This window comes from Drosophila simulans, chromosome 3L (assembly GCF_016746395.2).
Source record: "Drosophila simulans strain w501 chromosome 3L, Prin_Dsim_3.1, whole genome shotgun sequence".
Classification (NCBI taxonomy): domain Eukaryota; kingdom Metazoa; phylum Arthropoda; class Insecta; order Diptera; family Drosophilidae; genus Drosophila; species Drosophila simulans.
Genome location: NC_052522.2, coordinates 16,319,245 through 16,332,642, shown reverse-complemented (window position 1 = coordinate 16,332,642; position 13,398 = coordinate 16,319,245). Strand labels below are relative to the sequence as shown.

Genomic DNA, 13,398 nt, shown 5'->3' with positions numbered 1-13,398 from the left:
CAAAGGCCGCTTCGACACTAGTGTGCAGCCCTGGATCTGTTATCATTTATCGACGTCCATTTTCGAACGAAGCGACGCGCCTTTTTTTTGTTTACGCGTTCGCACTGCAAACTGTAACTGTTAAAGGACAAAGCGGAATGGACAGAAGCAGTGGAAGCCAGGGAAATGGCAGCTACATGGACCAGAACTCGCTGGGCATCCTGAACATGGACAATCTAAAGGGTAAGCAGGCGGGGCACGCCGGAAATAAGCCGAAGCAGCAAGTAATCCGCATTCCCCTACAGTCTTCGGCGACTTGTCCAGCTTCAGCAAAAGTGGAAGGAGGAGCGGCACTGGTCGGGACTCTCCCGCCGTCCACGAGCGGCTCCGAGAAGAACGACTGCGTGCGCTGGAGACACTGGAAAAGCCTCGACCATCGCGTTCCAGCCAAGCAAAGAGCACTGCCCTCCAGATGCGCTCGTCCACAAACATCTCGGAGCTGGTAACAGACGACACCATCGATCTGAACAGCAGCAGCTCCTTAGCTTTGGTCACGCCCGCCACCAAGGGCACAAACATCTCATTTGAGCCTGCGGAGATCACCGGCAGGTCCACACTCTGCCAGGCGGGAAAACAGCGCCGCAGGGAGAAGCCCTCCCTGTCGGTGGCCGAAATTCTAAAGTCCTCCTTCGTTGAGAAGGCTCGCCTGTTGGAAAAGAAGCTGCAGGATGCCAGTCAGGTGGAGGCCAGCTATCACTTATCGCGTGCCAACTCCAGCAGCCTCTCAGATTCGTTCAACTGCTCGCGCAGCTTGCCGCGCACTGCGGACATGAGTGAACTGAGTCTTAACGGCGGTGGGGGATTTTCCTTTGGCTCTGCCTCGTTGGCGGCGGAAGGCCAGGATGAGAGCTTCGCCCCCGCCGAGCTAATGCAGTCCAAATTGGTGCTGGGTGAAATCTCCTGGGCGCAGGAATTCACGGCCATGCCGACGGCCACGTTGAGCACACAGGCGATGCAGAAGATTGCCGCACCGCCGCCAACATCCGAGATAGAAACGTCGGTGTCCAAGTATGCAACAAAAAATAGTCTTCCAAATACAATTTATTCAACTTTCAACTTTTGTTAACAGTTCTGTCTTGGCCGGAGATCCAGACTTTTCGCTGGGCAACTACTTTCAGACGCGTTCGGAAAATATATGGAACATTGTGAGCAACGACAGCCCGAATCGTTTGCGAGCCAACCAACCTCTATTGGATCCGGAAAGTAACGTGACACTGGATTCGGTTGGCGAGAAGACCCCCCAGCCGGACAATAAAACCTACACCAAGACGGACGCCATGACGGGCTCGAATCTCGGACGCAATCTTATGCGAAAGATGCAACAGGAACGGATTCAGACTGCGCTAAACAGCAATGGTCTGGCAGCCAAAGAGACCAAGCGTCCGCCGTCGAGCTCCGAGATCCTAAGTCTCTCCGCGATCGACAAGGCGCTGAGGGACATAGATCTCAATTCGGATACATCCACTGTAGAGGTTGTCAACCACCTGTGGGAGCATGGTCGTGGAAACAATTATGATGATGGGGAAAACAAGGAGAACCAGAGCAGCAACTCCCATGCGGAGCGCACTTTGTGTGGCTCCAACAAGCTTACCGACACCATGAGCTTCACGGACTCTGTGCTAAACTCAACGGATTTTCGTCATTTGCAGCAGAGCATTTCGCGCAAGCCGCTCAGTCCGCTGGCGGACCAGCCGCAAATCACCATTAGCCGTGCGGACACCGATCCCGTGGAGACAGAAGCCGAGGCGGACATCGATGAGTGGCCCTCGACGCCGGTGAAGGAGCCTAGCCGCAGAGTGAGACGTACTAAGATTTCTCCAAGACCAGCAAGTCCGTCGAGTAGCGACGGCGTACGTCCACTGACCTGCACCGAGGATGAAAACGATGACGAGGACGAGGACAAGACACCAGTGAACAAGAAGAGGGTTTCGATCGCCACAATGGGCTTGATTCCGCGCAAGGCCTCCTCCTTGAGCAGCACTCGTTTGGATGGTTGCGACGTTGCAGTGGCCTCTTCCACCGAACGTGATTTTGGCATTTCACCGAACCTTGCCAAAAACCTATCGCCCCTGTCCTCGCCGAGAAGTTGTCTCTCGTCGCCGCTGCTGGACAGCACAACCAGTTCCGACCGCCGGCAACTCATGAGTGGAGCAGCCCGCAAGGCAAACTCCTCACCCGCAGGAAGTGAGGCCAGTTCCACCAGCGGATTCACAGCGAGCGGGAGACGTGGACTGGGAACCAGCTCTGTTGCAGCGCCACGGAGTATTTCGCGCTGTTCGAACTCCAGTGAGTTCAGTCATCGCGATGGAAAGCTGCTCCCCCTAAAGGTGACCCACACGACCCTCTGTTGGGGCAGCACAAAGCTGCGGACGGATGTGCGTAAGTCGATGCAGGTTAAGAACACAGCGGACAAACGGCTGGTAATTCGGCTTGGCATCCAGGGACCCGGATTCCAGCTGGTGGGCTCCGACAGCAGCACCATCACACTCCAAGCCATGGAATGCCGCTCGGTGGTGATCAACTTCTGTCCCACTGTCTGTGGAGCGGCCATCGGAGCCTTGTCTTTCTATGCACCATCAGGAGCGCATAACAGCAATCAGCCGGGCCTGGAGATTCCGTTGTACGGCTACGGGGGCAGTGCGTCCATCACCATAAACGGTCTGCTAAAGGGACCGGTGGGCGCCAGTTTCCTTACCATCGGCGATGTATGCGAGCTGTCCGCTGGTCCGCTTTCGGCGAGTCTCAAGTTTCACAACAAGGGCCCTCTCACCGCTTTCGTTGGTATTTCAGTGGACTCCACCGTGCTCATGAAACTACGCCTCAGCGAGGCCTTCGAGGTACGTCCGAGCCGGTTGATATTGCCGCCGAATAGCGAGCGCTGCGTGCAGATACTTTTCCGACCGAATCGTGAGGACTTGAAGAACATACTTAAGAAGACCGCACAGGTGCTGACCCTGGCCAATATGCGTATTTTCTGCGGAGACGAGCCCAACAGACAGCGTATGCGCAGCTTGGTCCAAAGGATGAGCAGTCGACAGCGAGAGAAACTCACATCGCCGATGCTGGACAGCATTTGGGGCGAATTTCCGGACGAGCAGCCAGTGCGCAACATCAATCAGCTGAACGAACCTCCCGAGTTCATTCTGGACTTGGTCACCGTAGTGCGGATTATTGATGTCGCGCTTACCCTCAATCGGGACTTTGATGAATCGTCTGAGAGTTCCCTGATGTTCCTGCCGGAGGCCGACGAAACCGTGCTATTCCGCACCATATGTGTGGCCAATTCGCCGACGCCAACGCAGAGCCATCTATTGGAGCCGGTGGATGAGCTATTGGAGGCGGACACCACAACGTTGACGCCCGTCGAGCGAAACTGGTGTGTGCAGCCAGCTTTGCTGGAATTCGTAGTGGGCGGTTCGCCACTGGCCACTTTGTCCGTAACCAACAGCTTTTGCTCCAGGCAGCTCATCGAGGTCACCTGCAATGTGCCCGATTTGGTGCGAATCAGTCCCAGCGAGTGCTACGTATCCCCGGATGGCGGCCACGCGGAGATCGATGTGCGCCTGCTCCGCTCACCCAGGCAGGATTTGCTCGAAAGGGAGCCGCTCATTGTGGTCTCCATGGAGAACGAGCGCATCAGTGTGCCGATTAGTTTTAAGTTTTAAAATTTGTTTTATTTGTGCCTGCTAATTGTGCTTTCCCTATAGTTTAAACAAAAATTGTATTGTGTTCTTGTGTACTTATGAAATGAAAACGTGTTTGCAGAGTATTTGTAAGGAAAACGCAAAAACCTAAAGTTAAAATACTCGCTTGTTTCCTAAAAGTTGCATCTTGCTTAATAAAAACTAAGAAAGTATAAGAGTTATTTTAAATTTTGATATGTGGCTCTCGAATTTTCAAAAACTAACGTTTATGTTAGCGATAGTTCGTCGAAAAGTGAGTGGGCAGGCACATTGCAAGGTGCAAGCCGAAAACGGTCACACTGAGAGAAGTGCATCATTTAATTTCCAGCATTTTCCGATGAAAATGGACGCCGACAGCAGTGGAACCGAGCATCGAGGTACCCACTATATAGTATAACCGATCTGATCAGATTCTGATCCAGTGCCATCTTTTTGTTGTTTTTTTTCTAGTGTCATATTGTGTGAAATGTGAAATGGATGAGAATGAACGCTGCACGACCAGACAGAGAAAGAGAAGCTAGGACAATAGGACTCTCAACTGCGCATTACGTGGATTCCGTCTCCGACGATGCGCCAAACACTGTGTGTTGGATGCATTGACTTACCCCACTCTTTTTCCACTTAGATTCCCGTGGCTCAAGGTCGCGATCCTGGCGAGAAAGAGAACACCATGGGCGAACAAGCGAGAGGGATAGCAGAAAGAAGGAGCACAAGATTCCGTACTTTGCGGACGAGGTTCGAGAACAGGATCGGATAAGAAGGCTGCGCCAAAGAGCGCACCAATCCACCAGACGCACTCGCTCCAGATCCAGATCCCAGTCGTCCGACCGTGGGAGCAGGCACAGAAGGCATCGTCAGCGCTCTAGGAGCCGCAATCGTAGCCGAAGTCGCAGCAGTGAACGAAGACGCCGTCAAAGGAGCCCGCATCGGTATAATCCACCGCCAAAGATCATCAACTACTATGTGCAAGTGCCACCACAGGATTTCTACGTAAGTAGTTATTTGTATTAAAAAAAATAAATCTAACTTAAATCGATTATGCAGGGGATGTCTGGCATGCAGCAAAGTTTTGGATACCAACGGCTACCACGTCCTCCGCCGTTTCCACCGGCTCCATTCAGATATCGCCAGCGACAGCCGTTCATGGGAGCTCCGCGATTTGGCTACAGAAACGCGGGGCACCCCCCATATTGAACATACGCCATCGACATAATTACAAATTTATTTACATTCGTGTGTTTTGTACATTAAAATAATAAATACATATATATTTCAAACTAAAAATGGAGAACATAAAATATTGCAAACGGAGAACGTTGATTAAATCATGAGCAAATGCAGCAAAGAAGGCGGCAAAAAAGGGTCACACGAGTTAGGAAGAGGAAGTTACTTAAATCTAGGAGGGATAACCATATATTTACGACTTTATACATGCACATTTACACATACACTCATGGTTTCGGGGGGACTAACACTAGCGACTCTCCTAATTACGATATTTACGCTTTGTCAATAAATTATAAAAATAGATCATTTGTGGCATTATACTAAAACAGTGGTTAGAGCTCGACCCGCGGACGAAACTGCAGCCGAAGCGGCGGATCCCGGAAGCGCCAGCGCGTCACGTAGACGAACTTCAGCGTGTGATCCTTGCCGAGCAGCTCCTCGTTGCACAGTATGTCGATCTGAAAGAAAAGATGTGTGGTTATCATATAAGTATGGGCCATGTATACAAGTAACTAAGCCAGTCATAGCTTTCACTGCGAGAAGTTACTGTTCCGAAAGCCAAGTAACTCACCTCTCTGTACTTTTCGATACCGTTGAGGATCTTCTTGGCCACCAGCTTCTTGAGGTGCGTTATCGTCGCCTGCGAGCTGCAGCGAATGAATCGCCTCTGCAGGTTCTTGAAGTTATTGCTAATGCACTCCAGGCACACGTTCACCTGCTCGTCCAGGCGATGGAAGTCGGACTCGGCGTGGGCGTCCATCACCTTCTCGTTGTCGTCCTCGTGGTTCTGCGTGATATCCTTGGGGCACGGCATGTTCCTGCTCTTGTAGAAGTCCCGCTCCCGGCGCGATTCATCTGGAATGTTTCGAGTTGGAGTGTGAATGAGTTAGTAGAAGAAACAATAATAATAATAACACGCTCGAGCCAACCTTCTTGCAGTTTCGGCACCAGTTTGTACACAATGTCCTGCATGGTGCGATCGAAGCTGATGTATTGCAGGGGATGGGACTGATGGATGATGTTGTCGCAGGTGGGGCAGGTTTTCTTCTCCTCCAGGTGCTTCACCAGGCAACTCTTGCAAACTGTAATTGCAGCAAACACTGGCGTTATTGGGCAGGTAGTGTTCCATGCCGGACCAACTCACATGTGTGCAGACACTCCGTCACCGTGGTGGCATCGATGAAGTAGCCGCCGCAGATCTTGCACGTGATGTGCGGATTGATCGTCTTCAGCTTCACGCGCCGCTCCATGCTGGCCCCCCGATTATGTGCTGAACTACGTTACTATATCCTATTTATCCCTATTTTGCAGCGGACCGACCGATGGCTTGCCTGCTGCGGATTTTCCGATCTCCCACTCCCGCGCGGAAAACGCTCAAAACGGCGGACGCGCTCTCTTCCGATTAGTGGGAATGCTCGCGCACGGTTGTACAGGCACTCGGCATTGTGGCCAGCGGATTTTGGTCGCGATTTGTTTCCTTCTTGGTTGTAATTTGAAACAAATAAAATAGAAATCACGACTAAATAAATTGTGTGTACGTGTGAGCTAGCGATGGGCGATAGTTGCGTACCTGCTACTAGTCGCGATAATTTCACCGTGACAAGTCACCGCTTTGGCGGCATGTCATGAGCAGTAACGACTTAACTCATAAAGACTCTGGATTTTTCAAGTACACAATTGGCGTAGCACTTCAAGTGTTAAGCAATATGCGTCAAGCATACCAATTCCATATTGTTTTTATGAAATCCTGCAGCATGCTTCCGATATATTCATAAATAGCGCTTACTGAAACCCAGTGAATTCTTCACACTTTGCGTCACAGCCATCGTAGCCCAATGCATGCATGTGTGGGTGAATCGTGTCACCATATCGACACCGTGACTTTGTTCACCGCGCCGGGCCGGTCCCAACTATCGTATGTGCGTGGGTGGCCGCAGTCTGGCAACGCCCATTGCTAAATTCAGGTTGGTCACACAATGCAAGTTGGTATATTTGGAAATTAAACTCATTTTTGAAATATATTGGGAAAACTAGTTAACATATTTTTAAGTTCGAAAACATAAAGCTAGAGGTTATAAAAAATTGGTTCTTAGATGCATAACAAAATAGCTTATATAGGAAACCTTTGTTTCCGTAATTTCGTCATCAAATAACCAAACCTTTCGGTTTGGAAATTTTGAAATAATTGAAAAATGAGTAGAGTTAGAGTTAAGCCAATTTAAATTATTAAGCCAATTTATTAATTCCACAAATCTGAACGCACATAATCGTTTATATGTATGTTATCTATGTGCATAGTAGGGGGATTTATTTGTGTTTAGTTTGCTTGTTTTCACAATTTTGAAGTTTTGTTTTCGATTCCCTAATTTATTATGTACTTGGCGTATTGCGGCTCATACTTGTCGATGTAGTGCTGGACAAATCGGCACCTTATAATAATGAAGTGTCCATTCAGCAGTGCGTAGTCCAGTGCCGACTTGGCCAGTAGCTTCCCAATGCCGTGTCCGCCCAGTTCCTCCGGTACGTTGGTGCTGTTTATGGTCATTACACCGTCCCTGATGGAGTATACCAATTCAGCCCGGAGCTCGCCAATGTCGGTGTAGAACCGATCCCTCTTTTGCCGGACAACAATGTGCGTGCCAAAACATCTCTTCTGCGAATTTAGGTTTGGAACCTTTAGAATGTGGCCAGTTAGGGTGTGGTTACTTGTTGGGATGGTGTAGACTTTCGAGCACAATGAATACGTTCTTCGGCCACCTTGCAGAATCAGAATTGGAAGCAATTTGGAGAGCATTTCTTGATTTTTGTTAGTTTCAGGAATTCGGGCCGAATAATCATACTTCACATCATATTGACGATTTTCGAGTGACCAGCTTAAATTATATAATTCATTAAAGTAAATAGTTCACACTAGCTACGCACCTGAGTAGTAAATTTATAAAGGATTAAGGATTAAACGCAGTGTATTTTTCCAGCTTCAGCTGCAGAAGTAATAATATCTAAATAAGTTCAAACATTGAAGATGATTTCCGAATCACTCCTTAGAAGCAATGTGACCTTACTCGCGCTTACTTTTTTGCCACTAGCTATCAGCTGTTGCTCTGCTATTGTTTTGTTGCTTCGATTGCTGGAGGCGTAGTTTTCTGTTTTTGATAATTACTCGTAGCAAAAGCAGAGAAATGGCGCTGGTGGATCACGATTCCTGGGACATCGAGTACGAGGGCTGCGAGCGACTGCGCCATCAGCTGCTGGTGTACCTCAACCAGCGGCAGCAGCTCAATCAGAAGACGAGCCAGTTCGTCCAACTGACGAGCAGCATACAGACGGGAATTGAACAGCTGTCCAAGGACGTGAAGCACCTCAAGGTGGTGCTGGACAACGCCATCACCTGGGAGACGAGCACGGAGGAGGAGCTGCAGCAGCGCCGCATCGACTGGGACAGACTCACTTCGCAGCTGCGCGAGATCCGCGAGAAGTTCGCAAACAGCAGCCGCTCCAATGTCCCGGCGGCATCCGTCTCTGCTTGGCAGGATCAGGATCTCGGGCCGGGTCACAGCAATTCCTCGCGGAACACCGCTTTGGATGTGGAGGCTCTGAAGCAGAAAAAGACCGAGATGCTGGCGCAGCAGAACGAAGGGCTCGAGGTTCTATCAGCCACATTGTCCAGACAGCGCCAACTGGCCACACAGCTGGGCAACGAGGTGGAGGACCAGAACAGTGAGTTTTCCCCAGTCCCTGCACTGGCAATGCTAATCCCTACCTCCTTGTAGATATCCTTGACAACTTGGCCAATGCCATGGACCGTGTGGAAACGGGTGTGCAGCGGGAAACACAGAGCATTGGACAGGTTAACCGGCGGGACAGTACCTGGGGCTACTGGCTCGTCATCATAGCCTTGTTCGTCGCCATCATCGTTGTGATCTTCGTCTAGCTCCCACGATCCATTCCAGTTGTTATACTACTTTATACAATGACCTGCGTGGAATGTCTATCTGTCGTTAACCCAAAGTTTGATTATTTATGTATACACCAATTAAAGTAGGATTTATAAGTATTTACGTTCGCGGATCGTTCCCCTTGATCAGGTTTATTTAGTCGTTACATTACGGTTAACAGATGTACAGGTGTTTATATACTTAAGCCAAATCGGAGGCGTAGGGCACGTTCGCCAGGTGGCCGATGGCGCCGACGGCCAGCTTGGAGCTGCCCACCTTCTTGGCCGCCTCCTGGACCTGCGACTGCGAGATGCCATCGATGGCGCCAAGCAGGGCGTCCGCCTCCAGCACGTTCCGGGTGAGCGCCGCCTGGCGACCGATCTCCTTAATCAGACCACCGTCCGACGAGTAGCGCGAGATGATGCGCGCCTTCAGCAGAGCCTTGCCTCGGGCCACATCCTTATCCGACACCGAAGCCGACTTCAGGCCCCGCACCAGGAACTCCACGGTCTTGCCAATGTCCTTGGAGTCGGCGGAAACCACAAAACCGAACAGACCAGCGTCCGAGTAGCTGGCATTCACAGCCTTGACAGAGGCTCCGACGCCGCCGGCGCAGTTGACAGCCTCGCCAAAGAGTCCAGCCGAAGTGCCGCGCTTGGTGGCGGCCTTGGCTCCGAGCGCCTGCTCCAGGATGGCGAATGCCAGCGCTTCCTTGTGGTTCGATGCGGCGGCGCCCTGTCCAGCAACGGCGACGACTGCACGGTGACCAGTAGTGTCCTTGCGGGCATCTCCACCATACCAGTTGGCGGAGGCAGCCTTGCCGCCGCCGCTGGGGAATTGCAGGGTCTGGGCAAAGCCGGCCAGCGTGTTGTTGTCGATTCCCACGCCCACGACAGCGGCACGGCCAGCGGCGAAGGTCTGGGCCACGTAGTGCAGCAGGCTCTCTGAGGACAGCTTGCCCAACTGGAAGCGGGGCGAGTAGATCGAGTTGCCCAGGCCGTTGCGGAAGGCGGCCTTGTGGACGAGCTCAATGGCGCGTTCCTGTAAAGGACAAAACAAAGAGTTATTCAGGGATATTTGGTTGCATTTATATTAAGGAGCTAGGACATCCATTATGAATGGCATGTGAGCTCACCTCCGTGGTGACGGCGTTCAGCTGGTTGACCACCGTTTTGGCATTGTCGACCAACTCCCAGGGCTTGAAGGCTGGCTGGAGCAGGTCCTGCAGATAGCGCAGTCCAGTCTCGGCGTTGTCTGCTGTGGTGGTCACCGTGTAGCCGACGACCTCGCGATCGCCCCATGTGGTCAGGGTACCGCCCACCTGCTGGATGTTGCGGGCGATGGCGAAGGCGGACGAGTTCTGGGTGCTCAGTCCTCCGGCCAAACGAAGCAGGTGCGAGGCTCCCTGGATGTCGTAGGACTCGTTTCGTGATCCGGCTCTGCAATTGGTCGATTAGGATACTCCAAGATAAATGCTCCGTGGACTCACCCCAGCACCAAAGAGACGCGCGAAACGGGAAGAGTTGCATCGGCGGTGGCTACCACCAGTTTGTTCTCCAGCACCTTGACGTTCACGGCGGACAGGTCGCCAACGGGACGCGGGCAGGTGGCGTAGCCTCGTTTCTGCCGGAAAACATTATGAAATTGTTATAATTCTTGTTACATTTGACATTGTTTAGATGGCAACTTGGGGTGTTTTACGTAACACGAGAATTCCGCTGGGGAGAATCGCTGCCGTAACTATTTGTTGGTTAAGTCGAGACTTACGGCGATGGCGCGCAGGAGCGACGTCTTGCTAGCGTTACAGGCCATGGCGTGGATTATGCTATAATTTCTTCTATTTGCTTTCTAAGCAATTTTTTACAAATATTCGCGGAGCGAAAATTTTTACGGTCGTTCGCGCTAGTGTGGCCGTCGCACGGGGTTCAACTAAGCCCTAGTTTTTCAATTCGCTCGAAAACGGTCACACCGAGTACCAGCTGTGACTTGTAGAAAGTCACTGGATTTTCGAAATATCGTGATCTTGAATAATTTGACAAATTTAACAAATGCTTTTTCTTGGCAGTTACATTCACACAGAAAAATGTATAAAATTGTTAGTTGTATGTACTATTACCAAATTATCCGTGAAACGTAAATTTCAAACTGTTGCTAGGTTTGCAGAGATAATATACTACTGGCTTAGGAGTTTTAGCTTTAATTTCTTGTTGTTTTCAATGTAATTACATATTACTATAAAAATTGTGGTATCCAGCGTGTTAGAACTGTTTTCTTAACCTTACTCTGTCGTTTATTAACGGCTGCTTTACGACTTAAACTATCATCTCGAGGTCGCGGGCGTAGCTGAGCACCTGCTCGGCGAGTTCCTCGGAAGGCAGGAGCTCCTTGGGTTTGACGCTGCGGTCCGTGAAGCTGTAGTCGCCGCTAGCCTCCAGTTTCCATTGGCGCTTCTCGCCGAAGGCCTTGATCTCGTCGGGGACGCGTAGGTTGAGCCGCTTGGCTGCATCCCTGGCGGAGATCTTGTCATAGGACTTCTCGATGCAGGCACCAATCTCATCGCGCACCGTTTCCAACAGCAGATCCATAAAGTAGCTATACACCTCGACGGGCACCGTAGACTTGGCCTGAAAGATCTTGTTGTAGCGTCCCTCCATGATGTACTGCTCGAGCGCCAGGATGGGCCGAATAAACTGATTATGCTGGATGACGTCCACGGAGAGCAGCTCTAGTTCTGTGTGAAAGTCGGATACCCGGTTGCCGGACAAGAGGTAGAGCAGATTCAGCCCGAGCAGCTTATACTTGCTCTCCGATTCGCCAATGATCTTGGCGTAGTCATAGTAATAGCACTTCAGCTGCGCCATGTAGCGCTCGAAGGCGAGCAGGTCCTTGCTGAGCACGCTATGCTCCACGGCCACCTCAAGCACGCTCCTGGCCAGGATCAACTGCTTCTTGGAGCTCTGGGCGTCGTTTCCGTCCGTCGGCAGGAATGCCATCTTCACGAGCGCCACTTTTAGTTGATCCAGCAGCTGGCCGCATTTGACGGTGTTTGGTGGCCGCTTCGACCATTCGGCGGTCAGTTCCTTGTACAGTGATTCCACGTTGGCCATTCTTTAGATTGTTATATTAGAGCTTAAATGTTTTCTGCAGATTTCCAAGATGATTTTCGCTTTTTTTTAGAGATGGTAATTGTTGTCGGGTCGGTAAAGCGATAGGACAATCGTTATCGGAACAGTTATCGATTGTTAAGTTATCGTAGGGTTGGAAATATTATTTAAATGTATCTTGAAAGTTGAAAACTACATTTTTTAGACGAATGTTTAACAGTTTATAGCTGAAAGCTTTATGATTTGTGTACAAGAATAAGACTGGTTTCAATTAAAACAAGAATACAATCTAATTACATTGGAAATACTTTGATTGCATTGTAAATGTTGGCCCCAAAGTATGAAAACTTTTTTCAGCTTTACTGAATTTAAATATTCCTTGACCATTTCGTTAGCTTTCATAATAATAGAATACCCAGAATTAGTTTGAATACTTTGCGATAGTTTCATAGTTTCGGTCTGTGCTGTGAAGTGTTGATTCGCATGCGCTTTCCAACACACTTCAAATTCGCATAAAAGCGAAACTTGTTTCTTCCTTTAACAAAGTGATATCTGCCTGATAGGATATAGGATAGAAAGCCGAGATGTCCGACGAGACCAACACCGCGGCGTGGGATGACTCCCTGCTGGTGAAGACGTACGATGAGTCGGTGGGACTGGCCCGCGAAGCTCTGGCCCGGCGCCTCGCCGATTCCACCAACAAACGCGAGGAAGAGAACGCAGCTGCAGCCGAGGAAGAAGCTGGCGAGATCTCGGCCACTGGTGGGGCTACCAGCCCGGAACCGGTGTCTTTCAAGGTGGGCGACTACGCCAGGGCCACCTACGTGGATGGTGTGGACTACGAGGGCGCTGTGGTGTCTATTAACGAGGAGAAGGGCACCTGCGTACTCCGCTATTTGGGCTATGAGAACGAGCAGGAGGTGTTGCTCGTGGACCTCCTGCCGTCCTGGGGCAAGCGGGTGCGTCGCGAGCAGTTCCTCGTCGCCAAGAAGGATGAGGACGAGCAGTTGAGCCGCCCCAAGGCCTCCGCTGGTAGTCATTCAAAGACTCCCAAGTCATCCAGAAGGAGCAGGATCTCTGGCGGACTGGTTATGCCGCCCATGCCACCAGTACCGCCCATGATTGCCGGACAAGGCGACGGCGCCGAACAGGACTTCGTGGCCATGCTCACCGCCTGGTACATGTCCGGCTATTATACGGGCCTCTACCAGGGAAAGAAAGAAGCCAGCACCACTAGCGCCAAGAAGAAGACACCCAAGAAGTAATTCCATCTCACCTCATCATCACATCACATCTTTTCGAAAGACTTGTAGATATTAAGAGAACAGAACGATTAAATTTGTTATGTTAAAGAGCCAGTATCGTCATGGTGGGATCTTGTTTCAATTGCTACATAAATGAAAAAAAATA

At 50.6% G+C, this 13,398-nt stretch overlaps 8 protein-coding genes across 9 annotated transcripts; 4 read left to right on the top strand and 4 right to left on the bottom strand.

The window, feature by feature from the left end:
* The first annotated feature begins 15 nt into the window (after positions 1-15).
* On the top strand, positions 16-3,904 carry LOC6738354. Its single transcript, XM_002085128.4, has 3 exons — positions 16-222; positions 285-1,047; positions 1,109-3,904. Exons 1-3 carry the CDS (start codon positions 138-140, stop codon positions 3,702-3,704), a joined length of 3,444 nt encoding a protein of 1,147 aa, XP_002085164.2. The 5' UTR covers positions 16-137; the 3' UTR covers positions 3,705-3,904.
* A 59-nt stretch (positions 3,905-3,963) lies between these two features.
* Positions 3,964-5,006, top strand: LOC6738353 (female-specific protein transformer). Of its 2 annotated transcripts, XM_002085127.3 has the most exons (3): positions 3,982-4,099; positions 4,348-4,712; positions 4,767-5,006. In XM_002085127.3, the coding sequence occupies exons 1-3, from the start codon at positions 4,060-4,062 to the stop codon at positions 4,914-4,916; spliced, it is 555 nt and encodes a 184-aa protein (XP_002085163.2). In that variant the 5' UTR covers positions 3,982-4,059; the 3' UTR covers positions 4,917-5,006. The 2 variants fall into 2 exon arrangements, with proteins under 2 accessions (XP_016032195.1, XP_002085163.2); XM_016169385.3 differs by lacking the exon at positions 4,767-5,006 and having other exon boundaries at positions 3,964-4,099; positions 4,173-4,375.
* Positions 4,929-6,539, bottom strand: LOC6738352 (polycomb group RING finger protein 3). Its single transcript, XM_002085126.4, has 4 exons — positions 6,094-6,539; positions 5,879-6,031; positions 5,521-5,804; positions 4,929-5,407 (listed from the first exon to the last, which is right to left on the bottom strand). The coding sequence occupies exons 1-4, from the start codon at positions 6,197-6,199 to the stop codon at positions 5,282-5,284; spliced, it is 669 nt and encodes a 222-aa protein (XP_002085162.1). The 5' UTR covers positions 6,200-6,539; the 3' UTR covers positions 4,929-5,281.
* Positions 6,540-7,151: 612 nt separating this feature from the next.
* LOC6738351 lies at positions 7,152-7,743 on the bottom strand. The gene has a single exon (XM_002085125.4). The coding sequence runs from the start codon at positions 7,741-7,743 to the stop codon at positions 7,312-7,314; it is 432 nt and encodes a 143-aa protein (XP_002085161.1). The 3' UTR covers positions 7,152-7,311.
* Positions 7,744-8,119: 376 nt separating this feature from the next.
* Positions 8,120-9,007, top strand: LOC6738350 (syntaxin-8). Its single transcript, XM_002085124.4, has 2 exons — positions 8,120-8,666; positions 8,720-9,007. The coding sequence occupies exons 1-2, from the start codon at positions 8,129-8,131 to the stop codon at positions 8,878-8,880; spliced, it is 699 nt and encodes a 232-aa protein (XP_002085160.1). The 5' UTR covers positions 8,120-8,128; the 3' UTR covers positions 8,881-9,007.
* On the bottom strand, positions 9,004-10,840 carry LOC6738349 (cytochrome b-c1 complex subunit 2, mitochondrial). Its single transcript, XM_016171595.3, has 4 exons — positions 10,652-10,840; positions 10,374-10,507; positions 10,020-10,323; positions 9,004-9,925 (listed from the first exon to the last, which is right to left on the bottom strand). The coding sequence occupies exons 1-4, from the start codon at positions 10,694-10,696 to the stop codon at positions 9,086-9,088; spliced, it is 1,323 nt and encodes a 440-aa protein (XP_016032194.1). The 5' UTR covers positions 10,697-10,840; the 3' UTR covers positions 9,004-9,085.
* Positions 10,841-11,065: 225 nt separating this feature from the next.
* LOC6738348 (26S proteasome non-ATPase regulatory subunit 8) lies at positions 11,066-12,089 on the bottom strand. The gene has a single exon (XM_002085122.4). The coding sequence runs from the start codon at positions 11,989-11,991 to the stop codon at positions 11,197-11,199; it is 795 nt and encodes a 264-aa protein (XP_002085158.1). The 5' UTR covers positions 11,992-12,089; the 3' UTR covers positions 11,066-11,196.
* Positions 12,090-12,439: 350 nt separating this feature from the next.
* Positions 12,440-13,340, top strand: LOC6738347 (survival motor neuron protein). The gene has a single exon (XM_002085121.4). The coding sequence runs from the start codon at positions 12,573-12,575 to the stop codon at positions 13,251-13,253; it is 681 nt and encodes a 226-aa protein (XP_002085157.1). The 5' UTR covers positions 12,440-12,572; the 3' UTR covers positions 13,254-13,340.
* Positions 13,341-13,398: the final 58 nt, after the last annotated feature.